Here is a 19,393-nt window from a genome sequence, read left to right on the forward strand (position 1 = left end):
TTTTTTTTTTTTACTGAATCTGGTTAGGAAAAGGTTGTTTAGGTCTGATTATGTGAATCTTTTAAAAGTAAACAGGTGTGAACGTGACAGATATTCCATCTCGGCAAGCATTTTTCCATGTAAATGAAAGGCAGTTCGGCTCAATGAGTATAAATTTGCAACCTGTGAAAAGAGAAGGAAAATTAAAATGTACAATGTCATTTAAAATTGGCAGAACTGGTCCAGTAAATTGCATTTGAGAAGTCGAATCGCTTGCTTTCTTCTAGCTTATTCCATTTACATTAACTGAAAATCACATTACACAGAGCATGCATTGTTAATTGAAGCCTGTATTGCATTATCCCCATATAAATCAAATGACAAATATTAAAATGAATAGCAAATTCACTAATAGCGAATCATAAAACAATCCTTTTTAACTATCCTTCATTAATTATTTAATTCCAATTATAGCTGTAGTTCACAACGAGGTTTAGAAAGCTGAATCTTCTGCATTGGGCCGTCTGCTTTTGACTGATTTGATAATAATGGAGATATATCTGTGTGACTTAAAACCTATATTGTAGAGGAGAAAAAGCAAGAGAAAGAGAAAAAAATTGTAGCTCAGTGGTCAAGCAATGCCTTGCCAGCGCATAACGTCATGGGTTCGAACCCAGGGAAGACACATACTCATAAAAAAAATGTATGTTTTGTAATGCACTTTAAGGTGCTTTGGATAAGAGCATCTGGCAAATGTAAATGAAAAGAAAGCAAGATAGAAAGAGAGAGAATGTTCTGTGTTTCTCCCCTTGACAGCTCATAAAAAGCTTGCATACCCGACAACAAGTGTTGCAGATCTCCATTGAAAGAGACAGTAAGAAACGGAGTTCAAATGAAAATAAAGCAAGAAAAGAAAAACAGCAAAAATATCCCAAAGGGAAATTGCATTGCTCTTTGAAAGCTCAGGAGAATAAATTAATTAAAACAACTTTTTGCAAAAAAATTTAAGAAGCTCAAAAGCAAGAAGTTTGAATGCATTACAAAAGAATCTGATATGAAAATGTGTCACTTTGAATAAATGCTGTGAAAATGTACTTAAAGGTGCCAAAGAATGCATTGAAATAATCTGTTAAATTATTCTCAGATATCTACATAAAAGGTATGTGGCTTTATTAAGTGCAAACATTTACCAGAAATGTTTTTACAACCCATTTCAACCTTTAGAATGAAACGGTCTATTTTAACCTTATTTGGAAGGGTCATGAATAATAAAGTTGAGCTCTGCTCTGATTGGCTGTTTCACAGAACAGATCCTTTCAGTGGCTCTGTGTGTGTGCACGAAGATATAGAATTTAAAGGGACACTCCACCTTTTTGAAAATATGCTCATTTTCCAGCTCCCCTAGAGTTAAACATTTGATTTTTAACGTTTTGGAATCCATTCAGCTGATCTCCGGGTCTGGCGCTAGCACTTTTAGCATAGCTTAGCACAATCCATGCAATCTGTTAAGACCATTAGCATCGCACAAAAAAATTATTACGCCAGAATTAGAGTTGTCCTAACCATATCTGCCTAGAAAATGGCAACATTTAATTTTCTGTCAGTCTTAGGACACGATTTAACTACAGAAGAGTCAAGTTTTAAATAGGAAAAATATTGAAACTCATCTGTTATTTTTTGTGCGATGCTAATGGTCTAATCAGATTCAATGGATTGTGCTAAGCTATGCTAAAAGTGCTAGCGCCAGACCCGGAGATCAGCTGAAGGGATTCCAAAACGGTAAGAATCAAATGTTTAAGGGGACTGAAAAAAGTGGAGTGTCCCTTTAAGAAAATAATCAATTGTTTGGAGATTGTTAATGGACGTTTCGGAGTGTTAAGTTTGTGTGTGTTTTTTTCAGTATGGACCTGCAAAACATAACTGTATTTCCATTTGCAACCTAACCCTTTGCAATCATCTGTTTTGCAATAGTTACTGTAAATAGCATTACTCAAAACATTGCACAGTATTTTTAAAGTTAAAGCTCAGAATAAATTTGTGTGCAATGTGTATATTTGTGTAACATAATAAGGTAGACGTCTGAACACATCTGCTGTGAAGTCGTGCAGCAGGTAGCGCAGAAGACGAGGGCCAGATCAGAAGATGTAATAACGGATGGAGTACACTCGTTTAATGCTTCATCTCTCCGTTCCTCAGGGGACTGTACAACTGTTTCTGGAGACTCTCTCCAAACAGCAGGTGAGACAGGAATCCCCTACGGCTTTTCACAACGCTGGAGCCAAAGAACATCACGCATCCAGTCAGGACAGATTCTCTCATAGCATCACCAACATCTAAGACACCTTCATGACCCCTTTTCCAGGGTGATCTGCTTCTTTCAATCAAGAGGTCAAGCATTTGAGGGTCTCTAATAACACACAAGTGTCACGAAGATGCCTGTTTGTCATGTGTTTCTAGACAAAAGCTCGATGTGTTATACGATACCAGTCGAGCCGTCACAACGGACACATACTGCAGTCTCTATCAACATCTCATTTGGGACACTATATGCATACTTGTTTTGATGCACTGAGCTTGTGTATGCGTGTGTGACTGCTGCATGAACATTGCGTGCATGCGTTTGTCTACTTCACTGCATGTTCAATGAGAAAAACCACACGAATCGAGCCAAACCGCAGAAAGAGAGGAGAACATCAAGTGCAAAAACGGAGAGGGGCCGTTCTCTGTGAGAGTTGTCCGTTGCTGTGGAGGACGATGCAACATCCTGGAGACGAGCCAATGAAACAACAGGGAAGCGGGACAACAACACAGCCGTCCAACATTACATCACTGCATTAAAATGCCATTATGCCTCCTATTGAAAGGAACAGCCGATCGCACATAAAGACAGAGTTATTTAGTATATTTTCCGACACTGACGCAGTAAATCGCTGCATGCTCATCATCTCTCTCATCCTCTCTCCTGTAGTCTTAACGCATTTGCCCACAATTACAGCGCCACCCCTTTCCTGCCCCCTTTGCTTTCAACTCATACGAGTAAACTTTCCCAAAGCCCCACAGTGCGTTTCTTCAAGGCAAAAATGCTAATGGGGACTTCTTACCGTCTAGCTACTAGGAAAAGGTCGACTAGAGAAAGCGATGAGAGGGAATGTAAATATGTGTATGTGAGATTTCAGTCTCACACAGAGATGTAAGCTTATTAAGGTATTAAGCCAGAACATTTTTTTTTATCGTTTGCTAAAGTATCACAGTATTGAAGTGTACGTTAAATGCTGTGATATATGAATCAGGGTTCCCACACCTTTAACTTCAAAATCAAGGACCTTTCAAGGACTTTCCAGTTCCATACCCTCAAATTCATGGACTAAATGTGGGGACACATTTCACGGGAGAGCAAGGTTATATCGTGTTACCTTTAAAGATACATTGTTACAGTTCCCTTTCGAGGGAACTTGCGCTGCGTCACTGCGGGGACGCTTTGGGGACGCCTCCAGGGTTAAGTGCATCTGAATGTGTATATCAAATGCAACCAATGATGAGGCTTAACGACAAAGACAGGGTGATGCAGGAGCCAGGAAGTATATCGCTATCTGAAATATTGCCAAAGACGGCGTTACAGGGACGCAGGAAGTATGGCAAGGGAGACGCACCGTCTCGTTCCCTTCTAAGGGAACAACAGTTACATACGTAATCCGAGACGTTTTCATGTGTCAAACACAACTATGCAAAAAAGCATTTTGGTATGAATCAACATTCACATACAGAAGATATAAGCATTTAAAGCCAACAGTTTAGCACGTGTGCTTAAAAAGTCTAGAATTTTGATGATATTATCCTACACTACACAGAGAATAATATGGATTTTTTCCACAAAACATCTTGCATAAAATAGATTCAAGCACTTACAATGACCTGTTTTCCCCCAGATTCACAAACTTTCAAGGATTTTAAGGACCCATGGCTAATAATTTTAGATTGTGTGCATTTTAAAGAACCATGGTGTTATTTTCTAATACTAAAACTGTACCATGGTATGGTCATAATACAAAAAAAAAATGCTGACCCCAGGTCTATTCATTAACTAACTAATTTTGCGAATACAAAACTAATGCTATTACGAATAATATTCCTGATTTGTTATTTCTTTGTCCTACTGATGATAGAAATTCATCACATAGAGACAATGAGAAACAGAATTCATTATTCGAGCAGTTTGATTTGAATCACATTGGCAGAAAATGAGAGCGAGAAACGTTAGAAGCTTTGCTTTGTTAATTAATCTCAGAACCAAATCCCAGCTGTGAATTTCGCCCAAGCTCGCATCCTTGTAAATGATACGGCTTCCCCTTGTCAACAGTCATATTTGTATTAGTGAATAATGCATGGGGTATAACAGGACTCCATCCGAACTGCTGACTGCAAAATATTCATCTCGTCTCAGATTCACCATCTCAAGGGCTTGATCTCTAGAACACAACACCCCAAAACTAATGCAACATTTATTTAGGGAAACGCTAACAAATTTGGTTATTTTCTGTGAGAAATTGACAAAGTGCAATTTGAATATATTTTGAACATCAACTCTTCTCATCTACATACAGGAAATAAACTCAAGACTGTTTGTAAGTAAATGCAAGTCTCTAATTCTGCACATGTATGTGTGTGTGTGTTTGTTAATGGGCTCTGGATGTTTGTAGTGCCATCTAGTGGTTTGAGTGTTTAATGCATTGCAATAAGATTTGGGAATAATGATCAGAAAGTTCCTTTTCTCTCATTCTTCTCCTTCTCTCGTCTGGTTTTCTGATTGTCTCCCCTCTCTACTCCTCTCATTCTTTCATCTCCTCATCCTGCTCTCTTTTTTGCCTCTCCTCTTATACACCCCTCTCAGTCTCAAAAGTATTTCTCTCAGCTCCTCTCTCCTCCTCTTGTTCTCTTATCTCTTCCCTCCTCTTCTCAGCCTCTTAATGTTTAATCATCTCTTCTCTCCTCATCCCACTCCCCTTTCACTTCCTCTTGATCTCTCCTCCTCTCAGCCTCTTATCATTTTTCGATTTCCTTTCTCTCACCCCTTCTCTGTCTCTTGTTTCCTCTCTCCTCCGTTCATTATCTTCTCTTTTCCCCCTTCTCTCCTCCTCTTATCTTCTTCTTTTTACCTTATTTTTTCTCCTCTTGTTCTCTTGAACAATCTTCTCCTCTCTCCTCCTCTCAGCCTCTTATCGTTTTTCATCTCTTCTCTCCTCGTCTCATTCTCTCTTCTCCTTCTTTCAATTTTCTTTCTCTCACCCTCTCTCTGTCTTTTGTGTTTCTTTCCTCCATTCGTTCTTTCTTTTTCTATCTCGCCCTCTCATTCTCTTCTCCTCTCTCAGCTTCTTATCTCTTCTCTACTCATTTCATTTCATTCTCTCTTCTCCTCTCACCTCCTCTTGCTCTCTCTTCTCCTCCTCTCAGCCTCTTATAATTTTTTTAATCTCTTCTCCTCTCATTCTCCTCTTACCTCCTCTTGATCTCTCCTCCTCTCAGCCTCTTATCATTTTACAGTTTTTCTGAATTGCTAAAACACTTTTTTTGAAACCATCACTCATTTTCTCAAAACCTTAAGCACAAATCCCAATTTTAAACAAAATTAACAGAACCCCTGACTCTTTTAGCAAAATCAAACAATTGCTTCAAAACCATTTCACTTGTACTCAAAATCAAACTAAGCTTTCAAATCATACACACATAAGTCTATAATATAAAACACTACAAGCATCCATTAGACACTACCTTAAAAAATGGAAAACACAACATCCAGGAGATCTGCTTACAGAAAAATACATGTTTATTGTACATAACAACACACTTGACAAATACTGTTAAAAATCTCTTTCACTGTAATCACAAGTTTAGTTCAGTGAATATAGTGAATACTTTACTGTAAGTACTGCAAGTAATAGCAAGTGTTCAATATTACTGTAAGCAGCACTTGTATTTTGTAAAAAGTCAGCAATCCAAATGCAAATTTTGCCAATTGCATCGTCTCTGGTGTCTTTTTCTTCCTCATACACTTCATCTGCCTTTCAGACTGTATCCACTCCAAACAATAGATAAAAATACCATTAGATAAAAGTGTGTAGAATTTTGAGTTGTTGTGTTTACTCGATGATAACTGTGTTGCAGTTGTGTTCAACTTTTGCCTGCCTGTGTTTAGCATTTATAAAACAAGTGCATTGCAGTGTGAAATGTGTGTTTTAGTGAGAAGTTTGTGTTTAGTGTTTTGCAAAAAGAGTGCATGATTTGACAAACGTGTTTAGGCCACTATGAATTTAGTTCAGAGATTGGGGTTAAGTGTTTTAGCAATTCACAAAAACTGTAGTATCTCCTCTCTCCTCGTCTTATTCTCCTCTCTCAGCTTCTCATCTCTTCTCTACTCATTTCATTCACTCTTCTCCTCTCACCTCCTCTTGTTCTCTCTTCTCCTATCTCCTCCTCTCAGAACCTTATTGTTTTTTTTCATCTTTTCTCCTCTCACCTCCTCTTGATCTCTCTTCTCCTATCTCCTCATCTCAGACCCTTACTGTTTTTTTCATCTCTTCTCCTCTCACCTCCTCTTGATCTCTCTTCTCCCATCTCCTCCTCTCAGCCTCTTATCATTTTATTATATCTTTTCTCCTCGTCTTATTCTCCTCTCTCAGCTTCTCATCTCTTCTCTTCTCTACTCATTTCATTCTCTCTTCTCCTCTCACCTCTCCTTGATCTCTCTTCTCCTATCTCCTCCTCTCAGCTCCTCTTGATCTCTCCTCCTCTAAGGCTCTTATCATTTTTTACATCTCTTCTCTACTCATTTCATTCTCTCTTCTCGTTTCACCTCTTCTTGCTCTCTCTTCTCCTCCTCTCAGCCTCTTATCATTTTTTATGTCTTTCTCCTTGTCCCATTCTCTCTTCTCCTCTTTTTGATTTCCTTTTTTCTCATCTCTCTTCTCTGTCTCCTGTGTTCCTCTCCTCCTTTCATTCTCTTGTTTCCTCTTCTCTTTCCTCCTTCTCTCCTCCTCTCATTTTCTTCTTTTTACTTTAATTCTTCTCTTGTCCTTTTAATCTCTCTTCTCCTCTCTTCTCAGCCTTTAAACGTTACATCTCTTCGCTACTCATTTTATTCTCTCTTCCCCTCTATTTAATATCCTTTCTCTCATCTCTCTTGCCTCTTTTTTGTCTCTTGATTCTCTTCTCTGTCCTCCTTTCATTCTCTTGTTTCCTCTCTCCTCCTCTCATTTTCTTCTTTTTACCTTTTTTCTCTCCTCTTGTTCTCTTAATCTGTCATCTCAGCATCTTAATATTTTTTATCCCTTCTCTCCTCATCTTATTCTCTCTTCTCATCCTTTTGATTTCCTCTCTCTCACCTCTTCTTTGTCTCTCGTGTTTTTCTCCTCCTTTCGTTCTTTTTTTCCCTGTCTCTCCCTCATTCTCTTCTCCTCTCTCAGCTTCTCATCTCTTCTCTTGATCTCTCTTCTCCTCTCTCCTCCTCTCAGTCTCTTACTATTTTTATCAACACATTTGGCCAGCTGGTTTGATTTCCTCTTCTCTGTTTCTTGCGTTTCTCTCCTCTTCTCTCTCCTCCTTTCATTCTCTCATTCTTATTTCTTTTCCTCCTTGTCTCCTCCTCTTGTTCTCTTGTCCTCTCGATCTCCCATCTACTCCAGAAGCACATCTCTGGGAATCAGACTCTGAACATATATTTGGCCAGCTGGTAGACTTCAAGCCTGTCAGTTCTCATACAAACGCTGGCAACAACCTTCCTGTCTATTGGCTGCTCGTGATTTTTACTTGACAAGTTTCTGAGTTCATAAAATGTAAAACTAAAGATGGAGGGGGGTGAACATGTGCCCACTGCTGTCTCCATGATATACGGATAAAACCCAACACATAATGTATTTGCTACACCGTTGCTAGGAGGTTATCTACTGGTCCAAATCAAAATACCCCAAAATCTTTATGTAAGTGGTTCTCAACTACAGAACTGGATAGTGACTAAACATTTAATCATGTATGTCTCCCTTATCTGACATATTCAGCTCAGTTCATAAATATCTGAAAATGAGCTGATAATTTTAATAAGTTGTTAATAAGTTGTGTAAATATTGTGTTAAATACAGTTGAACATCACTGCTTTGTCACTCCTTTTATGTAAAGCTATGGGATTTTTGCTATTTTCTGCCATCATCTACCAAGTGAAAATCTCAAAGGTAAGGATCATGGAGACGTCACTGGCCAAACACAATAAATTGCATAAGATAATTTAAATGTTACTATGGCAACACAATGGCGAAAAAAACGTGTTTTTGTCTCAATAAATAGCATATAATGGATACAGGTTTTCATTATACTGCATGCCCACATATCTCAGAAAGCAATCACTCCATAGATTTACATGTGTACATGAGAGTACGTCTGTATATTTTTACAGACTCGTGGTTGGGTCACTTATGGACAAGCACAACTGTTTGGTTAAATTTACCTAAAAATTTTTTTTATTACATCCTACAGTTGGACTTGTCTATACTTCTTTTGAAGTTTGAAGAGACGGCACAATAAACTCCAGAAAACCCCAAACAAAACCATTAGGGGCTTAAAAGACACAAGTGTGAATAAAAACAAAAAGCATCATTTTGGGGTGAACAAATATCCTTAAATACCTCATCTATCCCAAAACTTGAATGAGCTGGAAACCAAAAGATAAAAGGTGAATCAAAATAAGGGGTTAAGTCAAAGTCTATGTTATTTGTCAACTATCCATGTGTGTCTGTGTGTGTAATTAAGTTTTCGATGGTGATGAATAAAGCAGGTGTGTGTGTGTGTGTGTGGTGTTGTTGAATGAGTGTGTATCAATGGGGTGTCCTGCATTAGTGCTCTAATTAGTCAGCGTCCTGCAGAAAAAGCCACAGGCCCCAGCCGGCGCCACCATAACAACTCACACACACAGAGACGAGAAAACCTGCTCATTTTAACACACAAAACACCACACACACACCCCTCATTCCCTTCGACCGTGTCTCATGAGGGAGCATCTAAGAAGAGACATTGAGAGACGCTGCAGGGGGACCGAACCACCCCGTGTCACATGCCAGCCAATTACAAAACACAAAAAACCTGAATATTCATGGGTATATAATCCATCTGAGAGGGTCTTAAAGGCGCAGAACAGAAACAATAGACAGAGACCTCTACTGAGCTCTTCTCTGACCTTAGCAAAAGGGACGGTTCATTCGAAAATTACAATTTTGTCATATACTTTTGTACCTAAAAGATGCATATTGGTACCTTTTTCTGAGAATCTAGAAAACAGTAAATCAGTAAAAATTACTTCAGCTTTGTTTTCACAAGCAGGATCACACATGACACAGAAGCACTGACTTGAAAAGCAACAAAAGCTGTCTGTAAGGAACAGACCAAAAATGTTTAATAGTTTACTTGCATCATACACAACCACACACATTAATAATAATAATAACACCTCAAGATGTGTCGCAGAGGGTCTGGCATCAATGAAGCAACACATGAGCACCACAGACGTTTGATGTCAAACCTGGTAGGACTTGTAATGATGCGCCATATTTAAATCTGTTGCTTTCAATCTGTTTCCTACAGAAAGCTTCTGTATGGTTTCTAAGTATATAGTGCACATGTTATAGTATATAAAGGGCCAGGGCGTTAACCTTTAGATCGACTGTGTAGGTATCAGAAACAGCACAAAGGTACAGTATATGCTTGAGAAGTGTGAGGCCTTGTAACAGAACAGAAGCAGCAGAAGTTGGCACATTATTTATTACACAACCCTAGTAAAGGCAGTCTGGAGAAACTAGAACCTTCAGACAGCTAGTGTACTTTCTATCGTTCTCTCTCTCTCTGTGTTTCTCCTCACCTTCTGTCATCCCTTCCACTTTCTCCAGGTGTCTCCTCCTTCACTTCTATTCCTCCTTTCAATAATTCATGGGAGGTGAGGACTGTAAGACTCTCTCTCTTCTGACAAACAGCATTTCTCTTTTACCGGTGTCACTAGAGATGCTTTGAGTCGTCACGTTGTGCATAATAAATCTGGTCAGAGTCTAACAGATACAGAGAGTCGTGGTCTTTATTTACACTTAATGTTGATTGTCATGGAGGGAGGGGTTCTGTAATGGCCAGAACTGATCTTAGAACAGTTATTTGACCAGAAACAGGGCTTGATCTCAGTGTCTGCGTATAACTTGGAGCCTTGTTGCATCTCTCCCCTGCGTAATGTCTCTCACTTTTTATAATGCCTGTTTGCATCGCGAAAGGCCATCTGGTGTATACACACACATACGGTACATGCACACATGGGATAAGAAAGGAAAGAAGAAAAGATAGGAAAGAGAGGACGGATAGAAGAAAGAAAGAAGAAAAGAAGGAAAGTAGGAATAGAAGGAAGGAAATAAGGGAGCAAGGAAGACAGGAAGGAAAGAATGGAAGGAAGGTGGAAGGGAAGGAAGGAATGGAAGAAAGGAAAGAAGGAATGGAAGGAAGTGATTGAAAAAGGAAGGAAGGCGGGAGGGAGAGAAGGAATGAATAGAAGAAAGGTATTAAGGAAGGAATAAAGGTATTGAGAAAAGGAAGGAAGGAGTGGAAAGCAGGTGGGAGGTAGGGAAGGGAGGTGAGAGGGAGGGAGGGAAGGAATGGAATAAAGGAAATAAAGAAAGAAGGAAGAAATGGAAGAAAGAATGGAAGGAAGGAAAGATTGAAGGAATGGAATGCAGGGGGGAGGGAAGGAAGGAAAGAAGGAAGGAATCAAGGGATTGAAAAAAGGAAGGGAGATAGAAAGAAAGAAAGGAAGGGAGGAAGAAAGACAGGAAGGAAGGAATGGAAGGAAGGGATTGAAGAAGGCAAGGAAGATAGAAAGGAATGAAGGAATGAAGAAAGAAAGAAAGTAAGGATTGGAAGGAAGGGATTGAAGAAAGGAAGGAAGGTGGGAGGGAGAGAGAGAAGGAAGGAATAGAAGAAAGGTATTAAGGAAGGAATGGAAGAAAGGAAGGAAGGAAGGGATTAAAGAAAGGAAGGAATGGAATGCAGGAGGAAGGGAGAAAGGATGGAAGGAAGAAAGGATGGAAGAAATGAAGGAAGAAAGGAAAGAATGAAAGAAAGAAGGAAATAAGAAAGAAGGGAAGGAGGGAGGGATGTAAGAAAGGAAAATAGGAAACAAAGAAGGAAGGAAAGAAGAAGGGGGGAGGGAAGGAAGAAAGGAATAGAAGAAAGGAAGTAAAGAAAGAAGGAAGGAATGGAAGAAAGGAAGGCAGAGAGAAAGGATGGAAGAAAGGAAGAAAAGAAGGAAGGACTGAAGAAAGTAGGGAGAGAGAGAAGGAAGGAAGGAAGGAAGGAAGGAAGGAAAAAAGAAAGGAATGAAGATATTGAAGAAAGGAAGGAAGGAAGGAATGTAAGGCAGGAGGGAGGGAAGGAAGGAAGGAAGGTAGGAATAAAAGAAATGAAGGAAGGAGGGAGGAAAGGAAAGAAAGAAAGGGAGGAAGAAAGAAAGGGAGGAAGGAAGGAAGAAAGAAAAAAAAGGAGAGAGGGAGGGAAGAAGGAAGGAAGTATGGAGGGAAAGAATGGAAAAAAGAAAGGTAGAAATAGAAGAAAGGAAGGAAGATTAAAGAAAGATAGTGAGTGAGTAAATAAGAGAGAGAGAGATAGAGAGAGAGAGAGAAACACTATTTTGAGCTTTAACACTGGACTCTTTTGGCACTTTTCCATTGCATAGTACCCCACGGTTTAGTTTAGTTTGGGTCGGGTCAGTTCACCTCACTTTGGCGTGGTTAGCTTTTCCATCGAGTTTAGTATCACTTCGGAGTGGGAGGGATTATAGGCGTGTCGTTATATTTACGCTGCCTACTGCTGTGACATCATACAAGTGAGAGCGTTGTTGTACATTCCCATACATTCATTTATTTCTCAGTCTGCCACAAAATTAAAATTGGCCCCCACAAATAGATGTTTGCACATCGCGTTTATAACTACCTCTGTCTCACATGACAGTTTCTGTTCAAACACCCGACCCGTGGCGTCAGTCGACGGCGCTCCGCTGAGCCTCATTCAAGTTGCATTTAAGCATATATAATGCGGACGTGCACGTCGCGAATGTGCCGCCACAAACTGCAAGTCTGGAAAAAACTGTTATTGTGTCCCGGATTCTCAACCTGCGGATGTTTTTCATCGCTAAAAGGGTGTTTGGAAACTTATAGCAGAACACAGATAACAACATGTTTGCTTGAGACAGCGCAAGCTAGCAGTAAGCTAAAGCTAATATTTACATTATAGCGATGACGTGACGATTCTCTCAGACCAATCAGTGATCTACAGTGTTTTCGCGTCACGTTTGGTATCAGCTCGGGTCGCTTGGAACCCCAACCGAGGTGGTACGAAAAAAGTATTGGGTACTACGTACTGCACCCAATGGAAAAGCTCCCAAAAGTAAGCTGACCCGACCCAAACTAAACTAAACCGTGGGGTACTATGCAATGGAAAAGCGCCATTTGTGTTCAGTCCCTGGCACTACACAAACACACACATAAACACACACACACACACACACATATAAAGTGCGTTTTGGATTGGAGAGCAGTGGTTATTGGATGAAAGGTGAGAAGAGATCAGTTTGAGGAAGTCAAGCGTGTGCTGGATCAGCCAGACGAGCTCATCTCTGAATTATCAATACACTGACAACTAAACATCAATAACTCCTCTCATGTCTGCCTAAACACCTCAAATATACTGTTTCTCTCTCTATAAACACACACCAACACTTTGTAAACCCGAGCGCTGTCTGTCTCTCTTGAGCTTGTGATGTTTTTATTCATCAATGAACAGTCACTTCACATGCCAAACAGCAGAAATACTTGCTCCGGAATAACTGCTCCGGAAGAGATTACTCATTGAAGCACATTGGTTTTATCCCAATTCACATACTTTGTTTCTAAAATAGTATGGCAATGAGTTTAAGTTGAGTCTTTTTTTACTCCATTAGTTAATCCTTAGCCAAAACATGGGGGTCAACATGTAGCCAAAGCTGCCAAAGAAAAATGCATTCACCACTAGAGGTCGCTATTTCACAATCACACTGTGTAAGTGTTTTTTTTTTCAATAAAAATTAAATTGCACCACTCCATTTCCTGAGAAAATAAAAACTTTTAAAAGTGAAAAAGAAACACTAAAGCATTAATTTGTTCCATTCAGACGCTTTGCAAACAAAATCAGCCAGAGACCGAAAAAGAAGTTATTTATCCTATAGAGAACATACCGGCCCAGAACAGCCACAAGAACACAGCCGTAATGGAACAGTACGAGATAAACAAACAATGCAATCAAAGTAAGAAAATATCCATTAGTGATTACCTACATTAGCACATACTTACTGAGGCTATTTCCAGTGTATATGCGTGTGTATAGTGCCGTATGAAACTGCCGTGAGTGCATGTCCGTGGGTAATGACGCGTGCAGGTGCACCCAAGACTATTCAGCACATAACGTAGATGTGTTTTGGAAATAGTCACAATATGGGAAAAGAGTCATTTGTGTAGTTAGCTCTGTTCCCAAACCTAGTGAGCTGCCTACCTAGACGAAGTGAAGTTCTCATGGGTTCGCTTTGCGACACATTAACACCAAAGTCTATTGGAATCAATTATTAAATTCGAGACTATCATGTGTACATCTAAATGTGTGAGATGGTTGTTGCTGCCTATGTACAGTAGAGCATTTCAAATCTACATCTAAATCTTTGTTAGGACATTAAAATACAGCTCCCAACAGTATGCGGTTTTGAACCAAAGCACTAAAATGTATACAAAAAGAAAATTAAAAAGAGGAAGAGACAAAGAAAGGGGGGTGGGCAGGAAAAGGCACTGTGATGTTGTGATTCCCATTAAATACCACCTGCTCCGGCACCATAAAACAGCAATGTGTCACACTCACACACAGCTTCTGTCGCTCCACCAAAACACAAGCGTCTGCCTTTACACTCCTGACACACGGCAAAGAGTCTCGAAACATCCTTGTGCTTCATCACAAAGGAACAACAGAAATTGAAGAGAATTCTTGACCTTTCCTGACAACAGAAACGCACATGCGTTTAGGTGAAGCTGTCAGAACAAAGTCCAGGTCACATTTACACCAAACATAAAGAGAAAGAATAGGAATTTATATTTTGTGTATATATTATAGGATCATTAAGATCAATTAAGCAACCATGCATTTGCACTAATGACTGTAATAAAAGTAAGAAATGTATACAAAATAGAGTAGTTTATTTCTGATAACAAGCAAAATAAATAACAAGTAAATTACCTTAGTTAACATATCACAACTAAAGCGTATCAAAAACGACACTGAGTTAACGTAACTGTGTACTTCCTAATTTATACCTTATTTATATGTTAACTACAGATCGGCTGCTAAACCTCCCTTCACATAGCGGTGATCCATGATCGCCATCTCCCCTCGACTTAAGGAAGCCAAAACATTTGATATTTTCGACAAGGTATTTGGTCCAGAGTTCAGTTTAGCCACTAACCAGGCCATTAAACAAACACAGACCGGAAGTTAAAGGGACACCCCACTTTTTTTTAAATATACTCATTTTCCAACTCCTCTAGAGTTAAAAATGTGATTTTTTTTTTTACAGTTTTGGAATTCATTCAGCTGATCTCTAGGTCTGGTGGTACCACTTTTAGCATAGCTTAGCATAATTCATTGAATCTGATTAAACCATTAGCATCCTAACCAAAGAATTTCGATATTTTTTCTATTTAAAATTTGCCTCTTCTGTAGTTACATTGTGTACTAAGACTGACGCAAAATCAAAAGTTGCAAAAAATATGGCTAGGAACTATGCTCTTATTCTGGCGTAATAATCAAGGACTTGCAATGATATTACGCAGATATTACGCCAAAATAAAAGTATAGTTCCTAGACAAACCCGCCTAAAAAATCGCAACTTTATAGTAATAACAGTTAATTATGCATAATTACATGCAACTAACCCTAAACCAAACACTAATCCTAACCCCAACCCTATAGTAAGTACATGTTATTAATGATTATTACTTAGTACTTAAATGTATAATTACACTGTAACAGTGATACCGTAAAATAAAGTGTGACCAAATTTTCTCTCGGTCTTAGTACACGATGTAACTACAGAAGAGTCCAATTTTAAATAGGAAAAATATTGAAACTCTTTAGATATTTTTGAGCATGATGCTAATGGTCTACTCAGATTCAATGGATAGTGCTAAGCTATGTTAAAAGTGGTACTGCCAGACCCAGAGATCACCTGAATGGATTCCAAATCGGCAAAAATCAAATGTTTAACTCTAGGGGACGTGGAAAATTAGCATATGTTCAAAAAATTTTTAGTGTCTGTTAAAGTTTCACCCTGACGTGCAACCAGGACAAAGCACGTGCGTCCCATGAAACTATCTATATACCACTGATAATATAGTTATGTATATTATATTGCATTTCTGTTAATCCTTCCAAAAGTTACACAATGCACCTTTAATAAAATGCATTAAATGCCATTGCTTGCTTTGTCAAAATCATCACGGAATAAAACACAAACCAGCTCGATGGAAGACAACCATCAAAACATAAAATCAAGTGAAGAGCTGAAAATCCAAATCGCAAATGAAGTTTCATTGTACAGATTTAGACAGATCACAAAGCTTAACAAACAAGGTCATGTTTAGAAAATCTTTCATAGTTGCATCTGAGGAAATACTCGATGAGATCTTCGCATGCAGAACGACAGATAACAATACCTCATTAACCTCAATTCTTTAACTCTAAATGTTAACATCTGCAGGACAGCATGCATACAGGAGAGGAACATGGAAAGTTTGGCCAAAGTTGGCTTTGATCAGCGAGCGCATTAGCTGGTGTTAGATACGACTGAGATGTGCTCAGCATATCGCTGCGTGTTGAAGGTGCATGATCCAAACGAGACGCGTAAACACACAGATGCTTCCCATGAGCCGAGAAATAATCACAATGTTGAAAAACTGACAACAATTATTGCATTTTGAAACAAATCGCTGTATATACGCTGCACATTTGCCCATGCACAAAGACATCTCGCATACCATGCTGCAGAAACACCAGTGTGCCATTTCCAACCCACCCTAAAACCAAATGTCTTTCTTTACAACCATGCAGAAAACAGAAAAGATATTTCCTCACTTCTTTCCTACTGTAAGATATGACTAATGTCAGGGTCAGCGCGCCGATGAGAGGGAAGATTAGTTGCGACCTTGAGCGTGACCTCCGCAGGGGGAGAAAGAGGAAGAGCTCGCCGATATTTCTCTCGTCATTAGGGGCCGTTTCCAGTACCAGGCGGGGTGGAGGGGCTGGATATTAATTTCATTTCTTTATGATTCACAATCTGTTCTTTTGAAATATGCCATATGCTCGGAGCAATTGGAGGATGAAGAGTGTCGGATTCAGTTCGATAAAGAACGCCTAAATGAGGCTGATTTACGCTCTCTGACTCGCGGCTTTTCGTTTCCCCCCAGCGCACCGGCTCGGCCCCGACATACGCGTTTACCCCGATCACACGTACAGTGCTGATAATACGGTCCAGGAGAGAACCTCGCAAAAACTAGCGTTGAAGCCCAGTACTTATTTATGCAATCAATACAGAAGGCCAAAATCAGTTTGTTTTAATCATGAACAAAGAATACAGGCCACTTTATCTGGCACTAATATAAATTCATGGACTGTAAACAGGGCGAGGTATTATCTCTCCTTTATTTTTCCTCTCCATGGTTTCTCCGAAATGAACTTTTAGAGGGACGCGCTAAAATGACAAAGGCTGTCGGATCTGTGAAAGGACAAAGAGATTGAAATGGAAGACAATGATCTAATCTAGCTTGTTATATTATAATATTCAACTGAGATTTGCTAAACTGGTTTAGAAGAATCGAAAGTCACGAATCATTTGAAACGAAATCTTACCTTCTATAATTCACCATTGCACAAGAAATATTTTTTTTACCTTTACAGTATAGCGTGCACACAACAAACTTACTTTATACAAGTGAAGCCGCTGTTCCTCTGACATCATCAGATCGTGGCTGTCAGTCACTATTGATTCCATGTCCATCAGCCAATCCCAGAGCTCCTGGTAGTCGGCCTCAAACTCTGATAGGCTGAAAAAAGAGAAACGTGGGACAATTAATATCTTTAGCTGAGATTAGTCTCTTCCCGTTCACTGCTTCTGAGGCTCAGGTGAGGTCTAGGGGGTTTGTGTACGGACATATTTTACCAGGTGAATATTTGACAAGCGGAGGTAATTACACTAGCCGGTTAGCGGGTGGTGCGTGGTGGGTAGGTGAAGCGTGAAAAGAGCCGGAGAGCTCGAGGGATCTTTAACCTGAGCTCTGAGTGACAGCTCGTGAGCCAGAACATCTTAATTAAACATGACTACATCTCTCCGTTCCTCGAAGCCGGCGTCAGCTCTGCATCAAATGTTGTAATGAGGACTAGTAGTGAATGCGCATACGTTTACAATACGGCTAAAATAGGCACAGATGCACATTCACCGCACGCGCATAAACAAACAAACAAACATATTAGCGTCTGAGCTTTGCTTAGCTTTTCGCCTCAGCAGGGCGGCAGCATGTTTATAAACATTAGCCTGAAATCGTTTTGAATCTGCGCAGCTTTCCAGCACCCTGACAGTTATGTCAAACTAGCACCATTTTCATTTCTTACGTTTACAAGGGATCCTGAATGACAAAAAACGATGAATGAAATTACACAAATAACGATCAAGGGGGGTGGAAGAGAAATCGTTTTATTTCAATTCAGAGCAGGCACAAAAGAAACGGGAATGTGGTATCGAATGCTAGCGCGTATAGGGGCGGTTAGCATTTCCAGGCAAATTTGCATTTCCAAGCAGGCGCTGATTAAACGCAACGACGTCGGGGAATTTGTGAAAATTTTATCTGTGTTTGTACGCGAGACATTGATCAGAACAAAACGGCGAAGACAGCAAATTAGAAACAGTCAGATGTGCGCAGAATAAGTGTGAAAACTCCCTTAGGCGCTGCGCTCTACGATTGATATTAAAACTCAATATGCTGTTTGCCAGTTAAACAGACAAGCATATTTTTGTATTCTTGCATACTGTATTGTTTTTCGTACCTCCACACTAACATAAATCTAAATGCTTGTAAAACAAGCTCTCGGGGCATCCAAACAACATTAACAACGAATAACAGAAAACAAGCATGCAGGAGAGAAGATGCGAGATCTATTTAGCAGACGTGCATCATGGGATTCTGGTCTGTCAGCATCATTTTCTCCGGCTTGTTTTGGGTTGTCAGCACAAGCTGTACTCCTGTCCTACCAAACATGAACTTGAGACTCTATTCGAGTACCTGAGTGAATCAAAAAATACCACATCCACCTCAAAAACAAACGACAAAACAGAAATCACATTTTAGTATGAAGAATTATGTATATTTTAAGACTTTTTATTTGTTTTTGTTTTATGGCAATCAGACATATTTTCCTTGCAAATTCTCATCAAGGTAAGTTTTTTGTAATGCTCTTTATTCTCAGTCATTCTCCATTTATTCTCATTACTGTAATACAGTAAAACTATAGTACAATATAATCAATAATATAATTACACTCCAAAAAAATCAAAAAGGGACGAGCCCAGATGTTAAGTTAGCTAGAAAATGTTTACATTTGACCAAAAAATAGGTTAAAGCAACCCAGCACTTTGGGTTGAAACCAGATCGAATTTAGGGGGGGCTAGGGTGGGCCCGGACCCCCTATAAAGCATCCACTGGTCCACTGGTTTTTATTAAAATTAAAATCCTGCATGAATTTTAAATTCTCGTCCTGGGCTGCCACAAAGCGATACTGTCCATTATTTGCCCCAATTTCACAATGAACGAAAAGATAATCCAAATGATTTCTGTCTTAAATAAATATTAACTTTAACTTGCGCTGTTTTCTGGAGGAATTGACAGAAGGTGGAAATGGTGGAAATGTCTCTGCGTGTGGATTATTTTTTATGGTTGACGTTGACGGTAAGAATCTTTAGTTATTATCTTCTTTAGTAATCTTTAGGGTTACGGGCTTTTAAAAAATTATTATTATTAATTATATTATTTTACACTAATTTGATGGGTAAAAATGGTTATGGTTTGAGTTAAGGGTAATTTGGGGTTTCTTTGATTAAAACATTGATCCAGGAAAAAATGTTGATCCAGGATCACATCTGACTTTGTGAAATTACGGCGACCGTTAAATTACAACCCAACATTGTGCTGAAATTAACCCAGACAATTTGAAAGTAAAATAAATGAAATTAAAATTATTTTATTATTTTGGTTTGGGTTGAATTATAATCTAAGTATGTTAT

The 19,393-nt window shown here is 39.2% G+C and overlaps 1 protein-coding gene across 1 annotated transcript in view; it reads right to left on the reverse strand.

Moving 5' to 3' along the window:
* Positions 1–19,393, reverse strand: part of akap6 (A kinase (PRKA) anchor protein 6) — a 157,913-nt gene that overhangs the window by 34,383 nt on the left and 104,137 nt on the right. Inside the window, exon 9 of the mRNA XM_065253813.1 lies at positions 17,042–17,162. Coding sequence (XP_065109885.1) covers positions 17,042–17,162 — 121 coding nt within the window. The remainder of the gene's footprint in view (positions 1–17,041; positions 17,163–19,393) is intronic.

The sequence above is a fragment of the Paramisgurnus dabryanus genome, chromosome 17 (assembly GCF_030506205.2).
Source record: "Paramisgurnus dabryanus chromosome 17, PD_genome_1.1, whole genome shotgun sequence".
Taxonomy (NCBI): Eukaryota; Metazoa; Chordata; class Actinopteri; order Cypriniformes; family Cobitidae; genus Paramisgurnus; species Paramisgurnus dabryanus.